General features: G+C 44.1%; 1 protein-coding gene across 1 annotated transcript in view; it reads left to right on the forward strand.

Moving 5' to 3' along the window:
• Positions 1-24369, forward strand: part of LOC143277248 (glutathione S-transferase A-like) — a 58784-nt gene that overhangs the window by 16261 nt on the left and 18154 nt on the right. Inside the window, exon 2 of the mRNA XM_076582029.1 lies at positions 17937-18002. Coding sequence (XP_076438144.1) covers positions 17937-18002 — 66 coding nt within the window. The remainder of the gene's footprint in view (positions 1-17936; positions 18003-24369) is intronic.

Below are 24369 nucleotides of genomic sequence, written 5' to 3' on the forward strand. Positions count from 1 at the left end.
ACCGACATAATCCCGTCGTTGAGTCCCAGAGCACACCACTGATGTGCATGCCGGGACAAGTTTCCTACTTGGAGGGGCTGAACGACTGGCGGTGCTGAATCGGGGCCCAGTCATTGGGGGTGCTGCCTTCTGGCCTTGGGCATGGCCGGTCGGCTTGGACGGACATAAGGTGGTTTATTCCTCTGCCGCTGATTCTGCACACGCTGCTTTGACTTAGGCGGTGTGGTATATGGAGGGGCCCTGGTGGCCGGTCTCTTCAATGGCATAGAACCCTGGAGCCCCTGAGAGGTGTGGGCCAAATATGAGGCCACCTCCCTGTTTGTCTCTGCCCTGTGGCTGACAAAATGGGGCGGGTACTGGCCGAAGAGGGAGTGCTGCTGTGCTGGGATGGACTGCAGGGCAGCCCTCTCCTCCACAGGAATGTTAGAGAGGCTGAGAATGGCATCACGCCGCGCTAGCACAGTATTGAAGTGAAGGCTGGTAGCTGTGTCTGCAGCTGCCGTGAGACCAGATGCTACCCTATTGCCAAAAGCGTTTAACCTCTGGTCGGTGAAGAGGCCAGGCGGGACAGAGGAAGGAGATCCCATGTCCTGATTAACCGGACACTGTTCCCACAGCTCATTGGCCCTGTGGAGGAACGCGTCGAAGAAGGTGTAAGCCGTGGAAACCTCGAGGAGGCAGCGGCGGGCCAATTTGTCCCACTCTGCTAACGTTTTAGATAGGGTAGCTGAAGTGGGGAAGGTGGTGCGCTGTGAGACCAACATCCTCTCCTGTGCGGAGGGCTCTGCTTCGCTGTAGGCAGGGTGGTCCTGTGTGTACCAGGACCACACCCCTCCCTTGGAGGAATCTTTAAGGAACTTTCCCGGGGAAAAGACGCCCGGGGCAGAGAGGGACTCCCTGCCTGGAGGAGGGATGGAAGCCGCACCCCTGACAGTGCGGGCTGGCTTATTAAGCCATTCCTGCACCATTTCTGGCACTCTGAGTCGCCTTGTGGTTCTGGAGTTAGAGTCACATGGCGTAAGGAGGGTCAAGGGTAACAAAGTAGCCTGAGGGACTGATTCGGCATACGTGACCCTATTGGGGAGGGTCAGTTCGAGCTCGGCAAAGTCCGAGTTTGGTTCAGGCTGGTCCCTAGGGAGGCGCGGGCTCAATCTGTCCCCCCTGGGATGTGGGCGAAGAGTACTCATCTGCTTGTTCATCCTCATCCGAAGACAGGGGCTCCCACTCTTGTTCGCAGTCCATCCCCTGCTGGGTGCCATCCCAAGTGGATGTACCCACTGGGGTGTCCTGTGAGCTGTGGTCAGCCCAGCGGGATGAGCTGGGACGATCCCGAGCCGGGACCATGGCTGCCACTGTTATGTCCTTGACACCTGAAGCAGGTGGGGAGCGTGTGGACCGTAGGTCCAACCATGCTTGGGATGGAGGGTGCCACACCTTTTCAGCGAGGGTGTCCCTGGATGCAAGAGGGACCCACGAGTGCTGTGAGGGGACAAACACCCACTCATCTCACTGTAGGACTGAGGGCTGGGCAGGTGGGAACCGCAGGCTCCCCCGGGCCGAGTAGGGCCCCTCAGCAGCCGTCGGTCCTGACAAGAAGGCTGTTGTGACCGTGGAGGTCACCTGTGGGTTGACAGAGGCCCGATTTGTGGACAGAGTGGCAATATTGGTCGAGGAGCTCGACCTGACCGACAAGAAGTCGATCCCACTTGTCGGGGCTGTGTGTGTCACCCTGTGAGATGTGCTGGGTTGGGTCCGGTGGGGAGCGGACAAGGGGCTGGCCCTTGGTACTCCCGGCAACCCAGCGTGCACCATAGGTGCGCCCCAGTACGGGTAGAATGGGGGTAACCACCCGTGGGCACCAGCCATACTGTGACCCGAACCCCAAGGGTCACTGGTGCGTTGACCTCCATGAAGGGAAAAACCTGGCCAAGTCGGAGGGAGGTCAGGTCCGACTTGGGTGTCAGTCCCGCCCGAAGACGAGCGGGCTGACTGCCCGGAACCGCCTGACACGCGCGGGCTTCCCCCAACAGGGGAGACCGGCGGGATAGCGGGAAGACCTGCAGAGCAGGTTGCCACGCGCCCCGAATCCCCTCCCGTGGGGAGACTGGGGTGGCTTGGCCCGGGGTGGGCAAAGTAGAGATCCCCCCCCAGAACCAAATTTTTCTCCCCCCCCGAAAGGAGGTGGGGGAGGGGGGTCAACAGAGAAGGGAGGAGGGGGAACAACAATGGGGCCCGTGAGGGCCGTCGCCGAGTGGGGACCCGGGTAATGGCCGGGCGCAAAGGGGAGTTCGCGCCTAGCTGCGAGTCCCCACAGCCAGGAGAGGATTTGCCAATCCCCCTTCTCCCTGCCTCGCGCTGGGACACCTCGGGAGGCGACGCTCGTACCTCTTTCCCCCCGGTCCCCTTCATGACCGTTTTACTGGTACGAAAGTCACCTCCGCGATCAGCGTCTAATGACGCATCGCCGCGGTCCGTATCGGGAGGAATCATGAGCTCCGGGCCTGGGAGAGTCTCTTGCCGAGTCTCAGTCCCAGCATCATGATCCCTGCCTTCGTGGTATGGCACACGAGGCATGGAACCCGCGCTTAGACACCCAGCGAAAATCTGACCCCCAACAGAGAAAGGAAAGACAGGATCGACTTAGAGGCAGAAAAAAACGAACGAATCGAGGGTGCCGAGTCGAATCGAGTACACAGAATGTAAGAATACAATAAACACAAGTCGCATGCAGCAAAATAAGGCCAAATGAATACGCTTAATAGCCAAAAAAAGCGTAAGACGAGACAGAGCGTAAACCTGACAAGATGGCGTGGAGAGCCTTGGCCAAAGGAATGATTCAGCGCTTATAGCTTTTAGAGGCGTTTGATTAGCTGAGAGCGGGCGGGCCCGTCTTTTCACTGTTAGCCGCGTGAAATTTGGCCAAGCAGAGAAAACCAATAGGCCTAGTTTGCATCAGTTTGACATGGTACAGTATATCACACCAAACTAATCGTTTACTTCCAAAACACTTTGTTTTCAATGATTAATTGAGCAACGTCAAACGAATGAATCGAGTCCAAACGATGTCAGCCATTTTGTGTCACGTGAAACGAGCGGATCTCGTGATTGGTTGTTCCACGCACATCCGTCTCTTTTGTCGCGGGGAAATAGGACAAGTTCTATCGAGGATTTTGACACGCGGCAATAGCGATCCTGCAGGCAGTGGAATCGGCAGTTGGAATTGTTCCAGCCCAAGAATGAGAATCTCAACAATTGGGAAATTGGCACATGATTTTGACATTCTTTGTCTCCAAGAGACCAGGACAAGTGCAGACAGACCAATACATTTTGAGAATTTCACAGTCTTTCAAAGGAATGAAGGAAGAGGGATAGCAATCATACTGAACAAAAACCTAAAAAACAAAGTTTCCTCCATAAATCTAGAGAAATGGTGTAGCAACTCATGTGAATTAGTGGGGGTGCGTCTTGAAAAACCTGACGGAGTTCACAAAAGCATTGTGCTCATCAATGCCTATGTTCACCCAGGAACCTGCACAACAAAAGAGGATTGGGCCTTTTTAGAGGAAATAGAGAACGAACTTGGAGACTCAGTCATTATCTGTGGAGACCTTAATGCAAGATCGAAGTTATGGGACCAGCGGAACACCAACCCACAAGGACTCGCACTTGAAGGAATGATAGGGGAAATTCTTCTTAGCCCTTTAACAACCACATCCCCAACTCGCCTTGGAACAAGACAAGGGGACAGTGACAGTGTGATCAACATCACTCTAACATCTCCAAAATTCAGAGCAGAAATGAATGCAGAGACGCTTCCATACCAAGGCAGCGACCACCTCCCGGTAGTTTTCAGTCTACAGAAACTGTCAGATAAACCCTGTATGAAACTGCGTGATACATTTCAGTATGAAACCAAAGAGACAACCGTCATCGAAAAATTAAGACGCAGAAGAAACAAAAGAACGGCACTGAACAGGATGCAAACTATTCAGCCCCCATGGTGGAATACCGACACACAGAGAGCCTGGATAGAAAAACATGCGGCTGTCAAACTTTGGCAAAAAGAAAAAACAAAACCATCTCCAGACAAAGATATTGAAACAAAAATGAAAGAAAAAAGTAAACAGTTTGAAGTCATTGCTCAAGAGGCCAAAAATGACAAGTGGAAACAGTTTTGCGAGGCACTCAGTTATGACACAACAATGACAGAGTTCTGGCAATTTTATCCTCGCATGGAAGGGAAAACGTGCACAGCAACAACGCCAGACATGGTAGACACTGACGGAACCAAGCTTAAGACAAACAAAGAAAAAGGATCTGCCCTGCTCAAACGTTTCATACAACAGAGCGATCAAAGAAACTTAGATGAGAAAAAGAAATATGTTGAGGAGTTAAACCAAACCCTTATGCAGACTGGACCTCATGATGACTTGACAATAGATGATCTAAACGAAGCAATAGCTAAATGCAAGAAAAAATCGGCTCCTGGCCCAGACAAAGTTCGCTACTCAGACATCAAGGAGCTATCAGAAGAAGACAGAAGCAAACTTTTCAATCTATATCAAAACAGTTTCCACAATGGACGTGCCGGAGGACTGGACACACAGCTTCTTAAAACCCATACCAAAACCAGGAAAGGACCATCATCAGGTAAGCGGCTACCGGATCCTAACCATGCAAAACATTCATGGAAAGCTCATGGAACGCATGATAGCCAGGAAACTTGCAAGGGATCTTGAACACAGGCACATTCTCCCTTCAAATCAAGGTGGTTACAGAACAGGCAAGTCCACATGGGAAAATGCAGCTGCTTTTGCATATGAGGTGTATGAAGGATTTCAAAGAAAAGAAGAAACACTAGCAGTAGCAATCAACATTGAAGATGCCTACAATAAAGTCCAGTTTGCGCACCTCATGGAGCTGCTGCTAAGGTATGGAGTAAGTTTGACACTGACAAGATGGATAGCAGCAGCACTTCAGGAAAGAACCGTCGTCCTACACCTCAGAGATTGGATGTCTGCACCTTCTAAACTATCCATGGGACTGCCACAAGGGTCTCCGCTCTCTCCTGTCCTCTACAATGTCTACACGAAGGGCCTTGCAGACTTAAACAACAATGGAATAGCTCGGGTGCTTAATCTTGCGGATGATGGCCTGGTCTTCAAAACTTCGAAAGATGCTCAGGAAAGAACTAAAGCTGTCCAGAAACAACTAAACAATATTGCTCAATGGTGCAAAGACACAGGATCTTCAATCAATCCAGCGAAAGCCCAAACATTGCTGTGCACCCTCAACAACGAAACCGCGAGCAAATCACCACCTTCTGTGTCATTTGATGGGATTCAAATCAAGAAAACTGAATGCCTATGCTACCTAGGAATACACTTTGACAGGATGCTGACCTTCAGGAAACATACGGAAAATACTGTTCTCAAATGCAAAAAGGGCCTTTCAGTCTTAAAAGCAATGACAACCAAAGGTATTGAACAACGCCACCTCTTCCTGCTATACCAATCACTCGTCCTCAGTGTGATCGACTACAGACTTGGGCTAACAACACCGTCTCAAAGCAACCTCCTAAAATTAGAAAGAGTACAAAACGAAGCTATGAGGCTGATCCTAGGAACAACAAAAGACACGCCCACAGAAACCATGCGATACCTGCTTGACCTTCCTTCAGTGCAGGCCAGAAACAAGTTAGAACAGGTCAAGACCTACTTCAAAGCATTAGAAAACCCTCAAAACCCACTGCATGACGCAGTCAAAGAACCAAAAGGCAGCCGTCTAGGACGAGGAAGATCATGGATGGGGCAAGCAGAAGACACAATCCAGCTAGTATGCCGACTACAAGACCTGAAAGAAACAAAAGAATGGGAGAAAAACCCCGAAAACCTCAACTATCTATTCAACACAGCCATTTCACCCACTCTAGGAAGACATTGTCGGGAATGGCCAGAGGGCAAAACTGATGCGGAAGTGAAGCTACTCATGGAAGAAAACAGTAAAGAAGAGGACATCATCATATACACAGATGGCTCAGTCACCAAAGACCAGTCTGGTTGGGGATTCACTGCAAAACAAAATGGAAAAACAGTTTGGGAAGAAAATGCTGCCTACAAAGTCACAACCTCCAGCCTAACGATGGAAGTTGAAGCTGCGACACATGCCCTCCAGTGGCTATCGTCCATCCATACGCCCGGAAACCAACATGCCATGATTCTAACCGACTCAATGAACCTCATACAGAAAATTGAAAACGGAATGGGAAGCCCAGAGTGGCATAAGGCAATGCGCAACTTTCAGATTAAAAAACTCACATGGTCATACTGCCCGGGACATGCAGGTGTTAAGCGAAATGAGCGAGCTGACAGACTTGCTGGTAATGCAACACCAACGAGCGGCCTACATCTAGGAAAATCGGAAATCCTCAGAAAAGTCAAAGAATATCAAAAAGAACAGGTACAAGGCCATCACACCATCGATCGCCTCAAAGAAATAAAAGCAGAGAGAGGGAGCGGCCGCAAGTCTAACATGAAAGGTAGAGCACGATGCTTTGCAAATCAAACAAATATCGGCATCATTTCCATTGCGCAGATTTCTTTAAAACAGAACAGAGTCTCTGTGGGTCTTTCCAAATACAATAGACTGAGCAACACACTAGACGCCACGTTCTTGGCATCAGAGATCTTTTCCCATCCCTCTTGCGGCCAATCAGTGGCAGCCTCTGTACGTGTTTGTATGTGTGTGTTTGTGTGTGTCTATGCTTTTGAGTGCGTTTGTGCATGCAAGAGAGTGTAAGTGTACACAAGTGTCAGAGTTCTGTGCACATGCGTGCATGCGTGTGTGTGTGTGTGTGTGTATGTGTGTGTGTGAGTGGAGGTGGGGGGGTGTGGAGGAGGTGGGGTAGAGGATGAGGTATGTGAGTGTATGCATGCCTACACTGTGGGAGCAACAGGATATTGGAACGTATATATATATATCTTTGTATATACAAAGATATATGTGTGTGGGGTTGGGGGTTGGAGATATGGGCGTATGTGTGTGTGCTTGTACAAGTAAGTGTTCATCTCTGTGAGTGTGTGTGTGTGTGTGCCATGGAAGCTGCGATACGTAGACTAGAAATGAGTCTGTGGAGGAGGGGGGTAGAGGAGATGCAGGGTAATGTGTGTGGTGTGTGTGTGTGTGTGTTGGAGCTCATGTACGTTTATATGTATTTGACTGTGCTTTCATATCTGTGAAACTTCCTTTTTGGTGCGTATCTGTTATGCATGTGTGGGGGTATGTGTGAATGTGTGTCTTCATGTTTTACATTTATTTGCTTATTTATTATCATTGCTGTCTTTTTTTGTCTTTTTTAATTTTTTTTATATATTATTATTATTATTACTACTACTTTTTTCTATATTATAATTATTATTTATTTATTTATTTATGTAAGCTTATCTATTATTTATTCCCCCTTTTTTTTTCTTTTTTTTTCTCAAGGCCTGACTAAGTGCGTTGGGTTACGCTGCTGGTCAGGCATCTGCTTGGCAGATGTGGTGTAGCGTATATGGTTTTGTCCGAACGCAGTGACACCACCTTGAGCTACTGAAACTGAAACTGAACTGGCAGTGGCAGCGCGACTCTTGCTGCCTGAATACCTTGCACACGGGGTGCTGCACGTTTTTGCTGCTTGAAACTTGCTGCTTCGACGCCCCGTGTGCGATTGGCATAAGAAAGCGGAGCAATGACCTCCATGATGATAATGCAATGAAAGATCAGTATCAGGATCTGGGGCATTGTTATATATACAACTTAGCCAGTTTTGGCTTTTTATGCCCCTTCAGGTTTTACTCCTTTTTATTGTTGGTCAGGTCGTTGACCAGCTCAGTCATTTTATCCATCAAAGTCGTATTTCGTTTTTGTCAATAACTCATGTTTATCTACGAGGTTCTTAAAAGTATTTATACTAAGTGCATGTTACTCTGTTACTAAATGTTAACTCTCTGTTACTAGATGTAAACTTTCTGAAATTTGTTCTGGAATATTGTTTAAATATTTTGTCTGTACTGTTTCTTGTAGTGTCTACCTTTGGAGTACAAAAAAGCATGCTTTGTTTACATTGTCAAACCCATTAAATATTTTGTACGTCTGTATCAAGTCCCCTCTTACACTTCTTGCTTCGGCGTTTCCGGTCCTCTCATTTTGTTTCTTGTGTCAGTCAAATTTATTATTTGAGTATGGAAGAACTCAGGTCGAAGGACAATATAACGTAAGTCAGTAAATTAGTTGGACACAAAGGCAAGATCGGGCGTGTTATTTGGTTTTGATCCAAGCAATTCAAAGGACTGAGAATGAGTTGGATTCCATCGCGATCGTGTGTGTTCGGCGTGAGCGCTTACATATTTGAGCAGTTCAAGTGCATCACTGAAAGTCTAGAACTAGTAGAAGCGCACATGCAGTACATGGATAGCTGGGTACAAGATTTACGATAACACAGTCAGGGCAAACATAAGAATAAGAATCAAACCAGATTTCTTACTCCTGCCTCAGTCTTCTCCGAATGTCACTTGTCCTTTCAGCAACTATTGTCTCTGAGACTCCAGTTTCTTTGTGTGCTGCATTTAAGACTTACATGATCACTGGCGGGGATTATACTTGACTGACTTATTGTGATCTTAATCATGTAAATAAATATTGTGTGTTTTTTTGTGTGTTTTGTTGTTGTTTTGTTGTTGTTTGTTTTTTTTTCTAATTCAAGAGTAAGTCAATAAATGGCCATGACAGCTAGGGAGGAAAATGCTGCATTGAAAGATAATTTTGCTCTTTGTTTTTATGTATTGTCACATGTACACATGTGTGCATGTGTGAGCATATCTATTACTGTGCCTGTCAGTCTGTTTGAGTGTGTGTGTGTGTGTGTGTGTGTGTGTGTTTGCAATTGTCAGCTGTCACTGTTCTATGTCATCACAAATATGACTGATAATAGCATGGACATTATAGAATCATTCTGTCTGTGATTAAATCGATGATGATGAGAATAGAAACTGATTAATCTTATGTATGTGTGTGTTTTCTGTGTGTGTCTGTGTATGTCTGTGCGCGCGTGCACACACACATGCAAGTTATGCACTCCCAAAGGCTAAATGAGAAGCCACTTTTGCCATGTACAGTAATGGATAAATCAGACAATAATGATGCCCACTGTCACTACATGGCTGGGTTGGCTGAGATCTGAACCCCAAATGGGGAGCTACTAGAAAGATCTAAAATTTAAGCAGCTGTAAAGTTTGGGGAAAAGGCCAGTCACATGAATACCATCTTACTGGATGATTCCCCAAAACTTGACAGAATGAGTTATGTTTGTAATCCTGCTGGCCTCATACTGTCACATGTCTGTTCATCTGCAGTGTGATTCATTTAACTAAGATTGTATCTATTATTTGTATGGGTAATCTGACAGATTTTACCTCACATACACACACACACACACACATATATATATATATATATATATATAAACACTGTATATTTGCATTTATGACACAGTCGTACCATATTTTCCCAATGGTATTTAGAAAATGACCATTTTGACAATGTACTCAACCATCCACAGTTATTCATTCATTGCAGCTGATAAATCAATGAATAGTATTCTGTTTTAGACTCTCTCAGCATGTTGCTGTCTGTTACTATTAGCAGTGGTCTTGTTGCCTTTTACTGGATCAAACATAAATTTTGCTATTACTTCAGTCCCTATTAGAACAAGTCTAAAGGCATGGTTCTTGTTTTGTACTCTACAACATGTGCTTCATGTTGTTGTCTCGTTCATCAATTTATCAGATGGACTCTCCTGTCTCCTCGACAAAGGCGGCAGTACATCGCAGGTCCTCCAACCTCCATAGAGCTTCCGGGCTGCTGGGATTGGGTCAGGCCAGGTTTTCTCTTGGAGTGCTTGGTGGAGCGGTCAGGACTGCAGCAGATGTTCTGTTGTCCGGCTGCCTGTTCTGCAGGGGCACAGCTCTGTGTTGCCGATACGGAGTTTCGTGTATAGGTAGTGTTTCAGGTGGTTGTGGCCTGTCCTGAGCCTGAAAATGGCTACCTGCTCTCAACGAGTCAGCAGGTACTGCTCTGTTGTGGCGTGGATGCTGCTGCTTCCACTTATTCTGCAGCTTGGCCTTAACGATGGTCCTGGATTCAGAGTAGCTGGCAGACCTGTCCATCTGCTCTTTTGTAGTGCCTTCCTTTGCAGCAGTCTTGTTGCCAAGCACGTTGCATTGGGAGGGAATCCACTGCAGGGTGACTGTGTGACTTGTGCAGAGGGAAGCGAGAGAGGAGGACAGATTGTTGAGTTCTGGATCTCTGTTGGACCAAAGGGCCTGCAAGATGGACAGGGCGTCAGTCAGGACGACAACGTTGTGGCTGGCGTAGGGGCTGACCTCGATGTGGGGGGTGCTGTTTCAAGGCTTCTGCTTTGGCTCTGTAACTGGTGGAGTACAGGCCGGTAGCAAGGGCAGATCTTTTCTTCTCTGCCTCCTGGATACTGAACATAGACTCCTGCCTCTCCATTACGAATAGAATCTGCCGCAAACCCCTCGGTGTACACATGAGTCCAGAACTCTTTGGGGAACTGGGTGTGGAGGTGTTCATGGGTGAGGGACTTTCTTTCAGGGCCGCTTTGGGAATCTTTGGGGCCAACACCAGGGATGCTACACTGGATAAGGGGAGGGGTTCCTTCGCTCTAGGTAGGGACTGGGGTATCACTTTGGGGGCATGGTCAAGGATATCTTGATTTTGCCGTTCTAGGATCCTGCTCTGGTGTACGAAGCTCCCTCTCTTCAGCCGTCCTTTTGTTGGCTGGGACAGTCTGTCCTTCATGGGGTGGCCTTACAACCTCTTGAACTTGGCAGCCTGGGTCAGGAGTTTGGCGTCTCTGCGGTCCTCAAGGGGCTGGAGCTCTGTGATGGTTTCAAGCTCCTGAATTGGCGTAGACCTCATTGCCCCTTTGATGATATGGGTAGCTTGATTCTGAATCTTGCTCATCTGTTCAAAGTTGGACTTAGCCGTAGTGCCCCATGCAGTCATGCCATACTCCAGCACTGGCCTGATTCTACCAGTGTACAGCCTCCTGAGAGTCGTGTTGTCTGTGTCGCATATTGCTCCTGCCAGCTTCTTCATGAGGGCAAGCCGTACTTCAGCTCTTGATTCTGCTTTCTCTGCTTGCTTCTTCCATGTCAGGCATTTGTCAAAAGTGACTCCCAGGTATGTGGGGTTGTTTTCAGCAAGCAGAGTTTGTCCATTGATGCGCAGGTTGGCCTTGTGTTCTTTGGGTGAGAGGCTGAAAACAGTGTAAGTGGTCTTTTTGGCATTAATTGTCAAGAACATTCAGCACCTGCTGTAGTCTGTAGTTGGCAGTTGTGAGGTGTTCTTCTGAGCACCATAGGACAAGATTGTTTGCATAGATGGCTCCCTGGACTTTATGTGGCACATCTTTGATGATGTCGTTGATAAAGATGAGGAATAGTGTAGGGCTGAGGACACCTTGAGGAACTCCTTCTCTCAGTGTCTTTTTCCTACTGAAAACTCCATTGACATGGACTCGGGCCTTCCTATTGTTCAGGTACTGCGAGATCCACTAATACATAAGCCAGTCACACCACTCTTCTGGAGCTTCCTACAGAGGCCATCCTTCCAGACTTTGTCGTATGCCTTTTCCATGTCTATCCACACCAACAGTGTATGTTGTTTGTCCTGGAAGCCATCCTCGATCTTCTGGGCAATGAAGGTCTTGGTCCGCAGTGGAATGATGTTGGTGGAAGCCTGCCTGCTCTGGAGTGATGATGATGTTCTTCTCCAGGTGCCAAACTAGACGTGAGTTGATCATAAGCTCTAGGAGCTTGCCCACGCAGCTGGTGAGGCTGATGGGGCGATAACTATCAGCCCTAGCTCTGCCTTTGCCCTTCTTGTGGATGGGCACCATGTTGGCTTCTCACCAGCTCTGTGGGACATGCCCCGTCTTCCAACAGTTGTTGAAGAGGGCAAGGAGTTTGGTCTTTGCTTTGGTGCCAAGGTGTTTTAGCATTTCGTTGGTGACTTTGTCAAGACCTGGAGATTTTTTGTGCTGCAAAGACTTTACGGCTTCTTCAAACTCCTTCGGTTTGAAAGGCCTGTCCATATAATCAGGTTGGTCTTGATAATCCTGATGATTCTTCATTTCATTATGGACATGTTGTTTTCTGTCCTCTGATGCAGTGATGTTGCTGATCTGCTCATAGCTGTCTATGAAGCAGTTTGCTGCCTCTCTCCCTGTAAACCATCTCCTGGTCTTTTTGAAGCGTGACAGGCGCTGACCTTTTCTCTTCATTGTTCATGGCTTTGGTATGTTTCCAGAGTTTGTTGCCATCTCTGTCAAGGTTCAGCTTTTCTGTTTTCTCCATCCAGCTTGTTCTTGCAGCTTGGATGTAGGCCTTTCTGTATTTAGCAGTGCAGGTTTTGAGAGTAATGTTGTTTTCTTGTGTTTGGTTATTTTCAACCTCCTCTCTAGTCTTTGTCACTTCATCTTCAAGCTCCTGCAGCTCTTCTGTCCAATATGGCCTATAGTTCTTGCACGCGCCACGTGGAATTGCCTCTGAGGCTGCTTTCAGGATGGCTTGGTTGAAGTTTTTGGTGGCTCTGTTGATGTTATAATCATCCATTTTGATTGTCTTGCAGTACTCGTCAGAGAGGCCCGTGAACATCTCCAAATCTGCCTTCTTGTAATTCCATCTGGGAAAGGACTTGGCATCGCTTGGTGTATACTGCAAATTGATGGTCAGTAGTACTGGTCTGTGGTCGTTGCCTGCCAGCTGGCTCTGTACCTTCCTGTTGTTTTTTTGGGCAAGGTCTTCTGTGGCAAAGGCAAGATCTGGGGTGGTCTTGGTGAGCCATCGGCGAGAAAAGAAGGTTGGTGGGTCTTCTGAATCATTCAGCAGAAGCAGATTGCTCTCTGTCTGCCAGTCCTCCACTTTGTCTCCTCTTTGGTCATTCTCACTGTAACCCCAACAGGTTGAGTGGCTGTTAAAGTCACCTACTACCAAGCAGTTCTCTGACAGTATGTCAATTCTCTGTAAAGAGAGCTCTTTGTCTTGAGGGCAGTACACATTGAAGATGGTGATGACAGTCTTGTCCACTATAATCTTGAATCCGTGGATTTCAGCTTCCTGATTTGTATCCACTGTAAATTCTGAGGCTGAAATACTGTTCTTGATGGGTATCTGCACTCCTCCTTTTGATCTTCCTTCTCTGTCCATCTTGAAGGTTTGGTATCCTCTGACTCTGAACCTGTGGTTGGGTTTCAGGTGTGTCTCTTGGATACAGGCCACATCAATATTTTCTGCATACAATCTTTCACTGAGTGGAATCTTTTTGTGGTAGACGCCCTCTGCATTCCACTGGAGAATGTTGAGTGGTCTAGGGGTCAGATGTTTTTCAGCCATTAGCATTTTTCCTCCGCCTCTGAAGCCTGGCTCCTCGCAACGGGACAGAGTGACCACCAGTAGCATGGGGTGGGCCCTTTTGAGGCACTCTACTAGCCTGGTGAGACTCCACTGGTAGAGCACCATCTCGAAAAGGTATGAGGTTGTCCATCCATGATGTAGATGCGTTGTAGTGCCATTACGCGTCAGGGGCCCAGTACATCCGTCTTCAACGTTGGTTTTCTTGTTCGAGTTTCCCTCTTGTAGGCGACTTGCCGACCAAGGCTTATGAGCATCCCCTACCCTGGTTTGTTTTTCCGAGGTTTTCCTTCCTCAGGGCTAGAGGTTTTTATGCGCCTCTTACTCACATGATGAATCTGTCATAGGACACATGGGGAATTTGATCCGGAACTGCTTAATCAACCAGGCAAGCCTGACATATCGCAACTAACCCTCATATCTGGGGGCCATTCCCCTATCCACTACCTGGGGACCCTCCGGGTTGGGGATAGATGCTCCGCCCGGATGTGCTTTATGATTACACAAATGTTTGCTGTCAGTTCATTACAAATTTGACAATACAACACTTAGCTAGTTTCTTTCATCTGTAACTGTTCTCTCAAGTTTCTGTTTTCAAATATTATATGCCTGTTTATTTCTTCCCTCATCCCATCAATTTCTGAATGTTCTGGCAGTCAGTTCTTGCACCCTCAAGAGCATAAGCTGCTGATACACTATCTTTTTCCATTTCTGGTTCAACATCATGGGCCTCAGGCTCTTGTTCCACTTCTGTTCTTATTTCATGTTACTTGCATGCCCACTTGTGTGTGCATGTGTGTGTTGCAAGTTTTTCATCAGCATGGTTGTAATTCTCATGGTTGAAATGGAATGAGTATTTTTGAAAATTACAAATTGTATGTGTCTCATACCCTGGCGACGTATGTCTTAAAAAAATAAATTCAAATGGTTTACATGTGTATGTGCTGGGGGCAGGGTGGTTGTGGGGGGGTATTCTTTTTATTGACTCACTTGAGTAAACAAAGTGAGTCTGTGTTTTAACCCGGTGTTCGGTTGTCTGTGTGTGTGTGTGTGTCCGTGTGTCTGTGTGTCCGTGGTAAACTTTAACATTGACATTTTCTCTGCAAATACTTTGTCAGTTGACACCAAATTTGGCATAGAAATAGGAAAAATTCAGTTCTTTCCAGTCATCTTGTTTAAAACAATATTGCACCTCTGGGATGGGCACAAAAAAATAAAAAAAGAAGCCTAATTATATGCAAACTGCATTTACTGTTATATTTTTTGTATTCTCTAAACTTGGCACTTTGACCTCTTATTCTGACACAACAGCAAGAGGAGTTATTATTACCATTTTTTGTTCAAACAGGAACTTCTTTTGCTAAGCATGGAATTTTTATTTATTTTGCAGGCGTTTTGGTGCAGATAGTAAAAAAGGGAAATTACTCTGTAATTAATGCTAGGGGACATAATTTATCACAAGTGAGTCTTGAAGGCCTTGCCTCTCTTGTTTAGTTTATGGTTTATTGCATGTTGCTGTCTGCATTGAAATACAAAGAGACAAGTCAGATAGGCAGAGGAATTCTCGTCTGATTTAATCATATTTAGAGTTTGTCAAACTGCCTGTTTACTGAACTGATTTAACAAATTACCATTCATTTTATTATGGAATAATTTTTTTTTTTAATCAGATATAAAATATTTTTGATTACTGGATTTTTGTATTTTAAGAAATCAAACAGATAAAAAAAAATTAATATAAAAAACCATTTATTTCCAAAGAGTGAGAGAGAGAGTGAGAGATTTTATCAGAAAATCATTTATTCTAGTTCAAAATTCACTCACAGAGACACAAACACACACACACACACACACACACACACACACACACATTGGTAGGTACACATATATAATATTGCACAAAAATCCTGTAGACAGACAGACGGACAGATGAACTAACTCCCCAATTTAGTAACAGAAAAAAAACAAGGAGAGGGACAATGGTGAACGAACAAACAACAGACGGACAAAACGATGAAATAGAGAAGAGCGAGAGGGACACTGGGGAGAGCAAGAAAGATAAAGAACGGGAAAAAAACAGGCTGACTCTGTCTACAGAAAGGGGCCGAGGAAGGCTCTTTCTTACTCAGAGAGAACAATTCTGTTTAGTTTCATATCTGCATTTAATTGTTTCCCTGACAATCTTATTCAACAAATCAACATTAAGCACTAAAACAACAAAGACAGATTTTGGACCAACACAAGCATCATCCCATCCCAGCTTTTACTCGAAGGTGCCGCAGATTTATTGAGACAGGGTAGCAGGATTACGGAAGTTTTGGGCTGGACCACGGACAGTTTTTGGATGTAGATTTTACAAGGGCAGTTTGGGCAAGGTCGGAGGGAGGCGAGGGCAAGGGGAGATCACAGATGTGGCAATCAAGAACGAAGAACGGGCCCCTGGAAATAACACATACACAATTCATACTAACAGTGCAAAGCAGTAATCTTCTTTCTGTGCAAGGGCCATTATATAAACAAAGATCCTCTGGAAATAACACATACACAATGCATACTAACAACGCAAAGCAATACTCTTCTTTCTCCGCAAGGGCCATTATATAAACAAAGAAACAAAAAAGTTTCTTCCCTCCTCTTTTCTGATCATAGTTTTAGAAGAATGGAGGAGAGGGGGATTGAAACAGGCATAGGGCCCCCCTCTCTTATGTGTATTTAACATTGGGAGGAAAGTTTATTTGTCATAAGACCAGAGTTGCTTCACTCCTCTTCTCTGATCCTAGTAATAGAAGAAATGGGGGGGGTTCTGAACAGGCAGAGGGCCAGAATCACTCCAACCTCATCCCCCATTATGTGAACTTAACATTGGGAGGAGAGTGTATATGGACATTAGGACAGAATTACTTCCTTCCTTTTCCCTGAATATACAACTAGATGAACTAGGGTGGGGTGGGGTGGGGGTATTTGGACATAAGGTCAGAATTACTTCCCCCTCCCCTTATGTGAGCTTGATATAGGGATGGGAGTGTATATGGGCATAAGACTAGAGTTACACCGCATGTTTCTAATCTGAATAATAGAGAGAGGAAAAAGGGGAGGGGGAGGGTCCAAATGGGCATAAGGCCAGAATCACTCCTCCTCTCCATTATGTGAACTTAACATTGGAAGTAGAGCTTCTTCTTGCCTCTTCTCTTATATATATATCGACATCAGGCTTGAAGTACTCCCCCTCCCCCCTTTATACAACTGTCTAAAATTAGTATCAAAGTAATTGGGATGGGCGTTGTATATGGCTGCATTTGTTCAGATTCACTCTCCCTTCCATTGTTAGCTAAGTAATTGTGGGAGGGGAGGGTGAATATGGGCACACGTCCAGATTAACTCCCCTCCTCTTGTGTGGAATTAGTATTCTGGGAATGGGTTAATGCATTCCCCTCCACACATAAACAGGGGGGTAGGGGTGATTGTGGAACGGCCACATGGAGTGATTCTAGATTGTTCGAAAACAACTACCTGGCAGATGCCCATAATCACCCCCACACCCCACCCCCTTCCAGGCACATGGTTTCATAATGGGGAGTGATATTGGTACATTACATCAGGTCTGGGGTTTTATGACAACTTGTTTGTGATTCCATAGATCGCTAGAGGGTGGCATCTGATCCTGGACTTGTCCCTCCTCGACAAATTCCTGCTCAGGGTCAAATTCTAGATGGACACATAGGCACAGATTGGAGAGACGATTTAACAGGGCGATTTGGCTTCCTCTGTTGACCTGAAGGATGTGTATTTCCAGATATTTTAATTTTTTCTACAGAGAACCAAACACCCAAAGGACAAGGAAGTTTTACGTTTGGAACTGGAGGCATTGGGTTATTGAATTCTGCATCTGATGAACAGTTTCCCCATATGTAATGATAATTCGGATCAGTCTCATTGGCTCAAGAAATTCCTCTTCAACTATACAGTGAATTACCAACTACTTGAATAAGAATTATGGTTAATTCTAAATACATTATCAAGTAGTTAGTGAAGACCTGCCACCATGTTACATGTAAAGAAGAGACCAGCAGAAAACAAACAGGATACTTAAGTCCAGAGGCCAACAATCTGGCACCACCATTTAATCTCCTTTGGTTTTCTCCCTTGGTTACTCAAAACCCAAAAGGTGCAAACCAAGCTGAAATAGTGATACATGTAACAAGACGTACCGAGAGAGAGAGAGGGGTTTTAAGGGCACTGAGGACAGAGTGAGATTAAGAGGGAAAGAGAACGCAGATTATCATTTGTCAGAAACAGAAACTGAGAAAGAGAAAATACATCTTTACTTTATGCAGTACTACAATTTACATTATTCCATTTCACACACTTAAAAACTACAAAAACATAATACAGTTTCTTTAATGTTCTTATTTGTTTTGGTTTTGTTTTGTGTTTATTTGATTATTTTATGTTGTGCTGCAGGTTCCCACATTCAGGGATGGGGACACCATTGTCAATGAATCAGGAGCCATCTGTGACTATCTGGAGGTAATGGGGTTGCAGTGATGATGAATAAATAGAAAGAAAGGAATGAATGGAAAGAAATTATCTGACCTGTGACATCTGTTACAGTCAATCCTACTAGTTGTCCACATTGTCTTTGAGTTTTTCCAGCCAGCTCAAACTTTGTAGTGAAAGTCAAAAGTTGGTACTTAGAAAGGGTATTAGTTTATTTGAAATCAAGTTTTTGAAAAGAAGCAGCTATTGTTGGAAAGAGGTAAGCATTGTGGGTTGACAACAAGAAGGACACAAGTTCAACCCCTGTTGAAAGTGAGGGAGTGACTTGATTTGAAATAAGAAGTGGTGTCCAGAAAAAGAATCGGCTACCATGGTGAAGTAGATAGTGTCACAGACTGACAACTGGAAGAACACAGGCTTGAGCCTGTCAGAGGTAGGTTTTTCCAGTTTGTGGTTGGTTTCTGTCCAGAGTTGAGTGTACTGTGAGCTTAAATGGGAAAACTGAAAGTGAAACCACTTAATCAGGGGTCATCCAGTTCATGGATGAAAACCAACACAGCAGTGCATGTATCTATATATCTGTAACCTTGGGTGTGACTGTGTGCTAAGCAGCAGGATGCAGATCACCATAATGCCACTGAACAGTGCAGAGAATGGGGCAACAACAACAATAACAAAAAAAGAAGAAAAAAAAGATATTGCAGAAAGTGAGAAACAAGAGAGGAACATTACAAAATGAGAAGGAATCCCAAAGGATGTTTAGCTTCTTCTAAGTTCCTCATTATGTTGTAATTGCACAATTATGAAATGTGTGTTTGTGATAGAGGAACATTACAAAATGAGAAGGAATCCCAAAGGATGTTTAGCTTCTTCTAAGTTCCTCATTATGTTGTAATTGCACAATTATGAAATGTGTGTTTGTGATAGTGTGTGGTTATGTTAGAGATGCAGATGTCTTATTTAAATAAAGGCCATTGCCCCTCATGAAGTGGTACAATACACAAACAAGCATAGTCACTGAAGAAAATCATGAAGTTGCAACAGATCTGAAATGCGATGCCTTGTACAAGTATATTGACAAAATCCTTATGACGCTTTCTTTTTCAAATACTAGAAGTAGACTCAAATGAAAGTTGATTCGGATATCTATAAAAAGCAGGTGGGATATATCGTACTCTCAAACTGGTTAAAGCAGGACAACATAAAACAAAATACAGCTCATCTTCATTTCCACTTTTGCACAATAGACACATTGAATCAAGTGCAGAATGTTTCCTGTAACGGTAGTAATGCAGAGAAATTTCTGAAATGCCAAAATGAAATGTTGTCATAATAAACTTCAAGTGTCTGTCTAAGTTCATACGCAGGTAAATCTTAACGTCATGACTACAACAAAATGTGCTATATACGCAAAACCTATAACTATTATTAACATGAAAATTCCACTCTTGCCATCTGCACGCAATCAGTCTAACTTTAAGGTCACACAAAAATTATTTGACATCTTGCTTACCTGGAGTTTCCCATACAAAACCAAAACCAAACTGATACAATTTACAACGAACTTTTGAAAACCAATTTCTTTTACCTTTTGCATCCAAGTCAATTAATATTGTATAAACTTTCCGTGGTAACCTGCAATCATTCGTTCTTGTTAATTTAACCCAGTAACAAATACAAATTGATACAGAATTAATATGAATTGGGCATCTATTAGTTTCTCCATAAATAAGGTCATTTGGTGTTCTCAACTCAATCCCTAACACTTTCTTCAATGCAAACAAATGAACTTTCTCACAGTGACTTGCAGCAGCATCAAGGCCCCTCCTTCTTCTTCTTCTGCGTTCATGGGCTGCAACTCCCACATTCACTCGAATTCACACGAGTGGGCTTTTATGTGTATGGCCGTTTTGACGCCGCCATATAGGCAGCCATACTCCACTTTCAGGGGTGTGCATGCTGGGAATGTTCTTGTTTACATAACCCACCGAACGCTGACATGGATTACAGGATCTTTAACGTGTGTAGTTGATCTTCTGCTTGCATATACACACGAAGGGGGTTCAGGCACTAGCAGGTCTGCACATATGTTGACCTGGGAGATCATAAATATCTCCACCCTTTACCCACCAGGCGCCGTCACCGTGATTCGAGCCCGGGACCCTCAGATTGAAAGTCCAATGCTTTAACCACTCAGCTATTGCGCCCGTCATCTAGGCCCCAAAGTTCAGCCCCATACTGTGCAATAGACCTTGTTCACTAGAAAAAAAATTAGAGTAATTTGCCCTTGGTTACGTCGGAAAGAGAATTCGTGGGGAGTCTCTAAAAGCGAAAGTTGCGAGTTCATCGATACTTGTGTAAATGCTTCACAATGGGTCTGGGGAAAACGAGTGGAAAGAAGTACTGTGTGTGCTGTTCGAACTTTAGGGAAAAAGGTGACATCGCTACGAATACCAGCCACGAACCAGTTGCAAAGAGCGTGGCGAGCTCAGAATCACATCGTGAACTGAAAAGGACCACACCCTCAGTGACAATGATATTCCTTCACTTTTCATGAACAAGGTCTTCAAAACAAGCACGGTATGTGACATTTTGAATCAAATATTATTTTTTTAGGTTTCAAAATACATTTATTTAAATTCAACAGCCAAGCCTTAGAATGTTTTGGGTCTGATTTCTCAAAGAGGGATAATTATACTGTCTTCATTTCTCACACACTTATCTAATGTTTGAATCCAATAGCACAATTTAACCTTTAAAAACGGAGAATTACAGTACACCAGCTGTCCGGTCTTTTTCAGCTTCCAGTCACCAATGTTGTATCATTCAACTGGATTTGTGTGTGTGTGTGTTTTAGTCACATTCTTAGCTGTGATATTTATTCAGCACAGATATATGCATCTCTGACACATAGTATAAAACTGACTTGTGTACCACTGAAACAAACACTACAAAGAATTTCCACTATACACCATTTGTCAGCACATACTTCTTTCAAGTGGAAATGCTTGCACATTTTCAGAAAGTGCTGTAACAATGATACTGAGACAGTGAGATCCTTGCTACTTCCACAGGCAATGTGAATGTTTACACACACACACACACACAGATAGATAAAGCATAGTTATTGTTGCAAATTTAAACAACTCACTGGCTTGAGATTCTGCACATGCATAATGCAGTGAATAGATCTGACACATTTTGGGGGTTGTATGGAGTTTGACTGAAAATGTGTAACTAAAACAAATGTCATAACATTCAAGCTATAATTATATATTCTTTTCTTCTTTTTTTTTTGTCACAGCTGTCAGATGTGCAAGTCCAAGAAGACATCACTGCTACTTCTGCATCAGCAGTGGAAACCAATGCTGCTGACAATAAATTGAGTCATTTTACAAAATTTAACAAATTTGGAAGTGAAAATATGTAATGATCTGACAGCGTTGCTTCTCCCTTCACACCAATCTGAGTATGATGACAAAGTGAAAGATGGCTTATTAGGGCCTTGAAGACTGTTTTGTCAAAAAATTTAGACTGAAGGGGGGTTACAGCAGTGGGTATCAATTTGTAGAGTGTGTGTGTGTGTGTGTGTTAAGAGCGGATTGATTCAGGTGGATCATTGGTATTGACAAATTGTGTAAGACAGTCAGATTATCATCTGTGTATGAAGATTTTTTTTAAGCTTTCTTCTTGGGAATTGTGGAGTTTGAATGCTCTTGATATTTTTTTTTCATACTGATGTAAACAAATATTGCAACTGTTTATATACTGTTTATATTTATCTGATATAATGTTGATTTGTATGCAATATATACATCACTTGTATACAAGAGATGATTTGGTTTCAACAGCCAAAGCTTATACCCACTGCTTGCTAATGATATTGATCATATGGTACATTTAAATAAGACTTCAGAAACTGTAGCTGTGATTTTTCTTCTTCTCTTTGAGGGAGAAAGGTGGGGGGGGTGCAGTGTGGTTCAAACCAGTTAAGATTCACTGCAGAGTTTGTTTGTTTTTTTCTTTCTGATGATGGAAAAAAAATCAAAACTTTGTGAATGTAGACATGGCACTTCAATACAGATGTATATCACACCACACACACACACACACACACACACACATGCACAACATCCAAAACTAAATGGTGTTCACATAATAAATAACTCAAATTGTTTAGACAACTGTTCATTGTTTAACATATGAATGAATGATACAAAAAATTTTTTTTAAATATCTAATCAAAGTGATTTTCATCAAGTCTGTTTGTGTTTGACTCAGACCTGTTTACACTGCATTTTGTAAACAGTCCAAATTTGATTGTACAGATCTGACAACAAGCAGTAAGCAAATGAAATATATATATATTTATGATTTAAAAAAAAAAGGAAATAAAAAAGATGGGAGATGGGGCATGCAAATGTAAATAAATGCAAATATTTACACTAAGAATTTACAGCACTACCAGTTTCTAAAAAAAAAAATGGCATCAAAGAGAAAACTGGTATGTATGTGTTAATCCTTTGGCCAGTTGTTAGATGCAATGAACTTACAGGTTTCCATAAAAGAAATACATATTCTAACCTGGTGAAAGTACAGACATATCCATTTTGGGTAAACAGGCCAGCTGATTGTACCAGACTGGTGTGTCTGAATGTCTGGAAGTGTTGAGAAGACACTTGTAATGATGAATGAGTGAGTACTGTATGCACACATGCATGCATGCTACACCATAAGATGAAATCATTCTTTACTTTCAGTTAATCATCAATGCAACTATGATGAAACACACACGAATCAGTCTTGATGATGATTATCTTTAATCAGATTCCATGCACAGCTCCAGCACTCTTCTCTCCACAATTTCCATGCTAAACTACACCACTCATTTCCCCACAGATTTCCATGCTCAACTCCAACACTCTCCTCCCCACAATATGTATTAAAAAGTCATGTGATAGAAAAGCCAGAAAAAGGTCAAATTCATTGGAACAGCAAAGGCCATTTTCTCAAGTCTGAAATCTGTTTTTAGAAGGCGTGCGCGCGCGCGCACACACACACACACACAGTGCTACACACACACACACACACACACACACACTCTCTCTCTCTCACTCATACTATGTAGCAACAATATGAAATGCTAGAATGTATATAGATTCTGAATGAATGGGTCACACACAGGAGCGATACTTTTTTCTTCAGTTCAGTTGTTAAAAATCTGTGGGAGGTTAATGTCGCTGTGACAGCAGAAATCTCTCTGTGACAGCAGAAACTGACTTGACTTCGCCTTCTTGTTTCTGGTTCCACGACAATTGAAAATCTTTGCACGACGAACAAGTTCAACTTTCGCACCACTTATCAGTTGTCCATTCTTTTTTAAAATACTTTCGGTTCTTTAACTTTCATGGATTCAAGCGCACTTTCAGTTTCAGCGGACAGAGTCGCCATGTTGCCTTATCCTGACGTCCCAAGGTGGAGGGGCTGAACTTTTCACTGACTTCCGGTTTCCTAACGAGCAATGTCTCTAGGCTGGACCTGAGAATCAAACAATTTCAAAAATATAGACCAACTATTATTATTCAAAGTACATAGTTTTCGCATTGTGTTAGAGAGAGAGAGAGAGAGAGAGTATGGTTGTGTATGTGAGAGAGAGAATTTGTATTTAGTCTCTGTCTGCACTCTTGCATTGTGTGTGTGTGTGTGTGCGTGTGTGTGCATGCAGTTGAGCAGGTAGACAGATGCCAAGATGGATTAAAAATAAATGGGATGATGTTTTGATCATTGATGGAGTCTCCCGTCAGTCCGACGGATGAGTAGGCAGGCAGGCTTATCTGTCGGTGTGTGTCCTCATATGGGAGACAAGGCCAATTCTGGATGCGCAGCACTTCCCACAGGTGTTGCAAGGGAAAACGTCTCCAGAAGTTGAGCCCTGCTTCCTTCACTCACGCTTCTCCTTAATGGCCTGCATTCTCTTGTTTTCAAACATCTTTATGCCACTAGAGTACAGCATCCTCCAGCGAGAGCGGTCAAGGGCATCAGTTTCCCAGGAAGCGATTTCTATGTCACAGGCTTTGAGGTTTGTCTTCAAGGTGTCCTTGAAGTGCTTGCAAGGTCTTCCAAGTTCACGGTGGCCTTCCTTCAGCTGGCCATACAAAAGGATCTTTGGGATCCTGCTGTCTGTCATGTGGACGTGTCCTGTCCAGCATAGCTGGCACTGGATCAGCAGGCTTTCGATGCTGGGCAGGCCACTCCTCTCTAGGACCTGGAGGTTGGAGACCCTGTCTTGCCACTTTATGCCGAGGATCTTTTGTAGGCATCTCTAGTGAAACTGCTCAAGTTGTTGAATGTGACAGCGATACGTCATCCATGTTTCACAGCAGTACAACAAGGTGGT

This window comes from Babylonia areolata, chromosome 33 (genome assembly GCF_041734735.1).
Source record: "Babylonia areolata isolate BAREFJ2019XMU chromosome 33, ASM4173473v1, whole genome shotgun sequence".
In the NCBI taxonomy this organism is placed as follows: domain Eukaryota; kingdom Metazoa; phylum Mollusca; class Gastropoda; order Neogastropoda; family Buccinidae; genus Babylonia; species Babylonia areolata.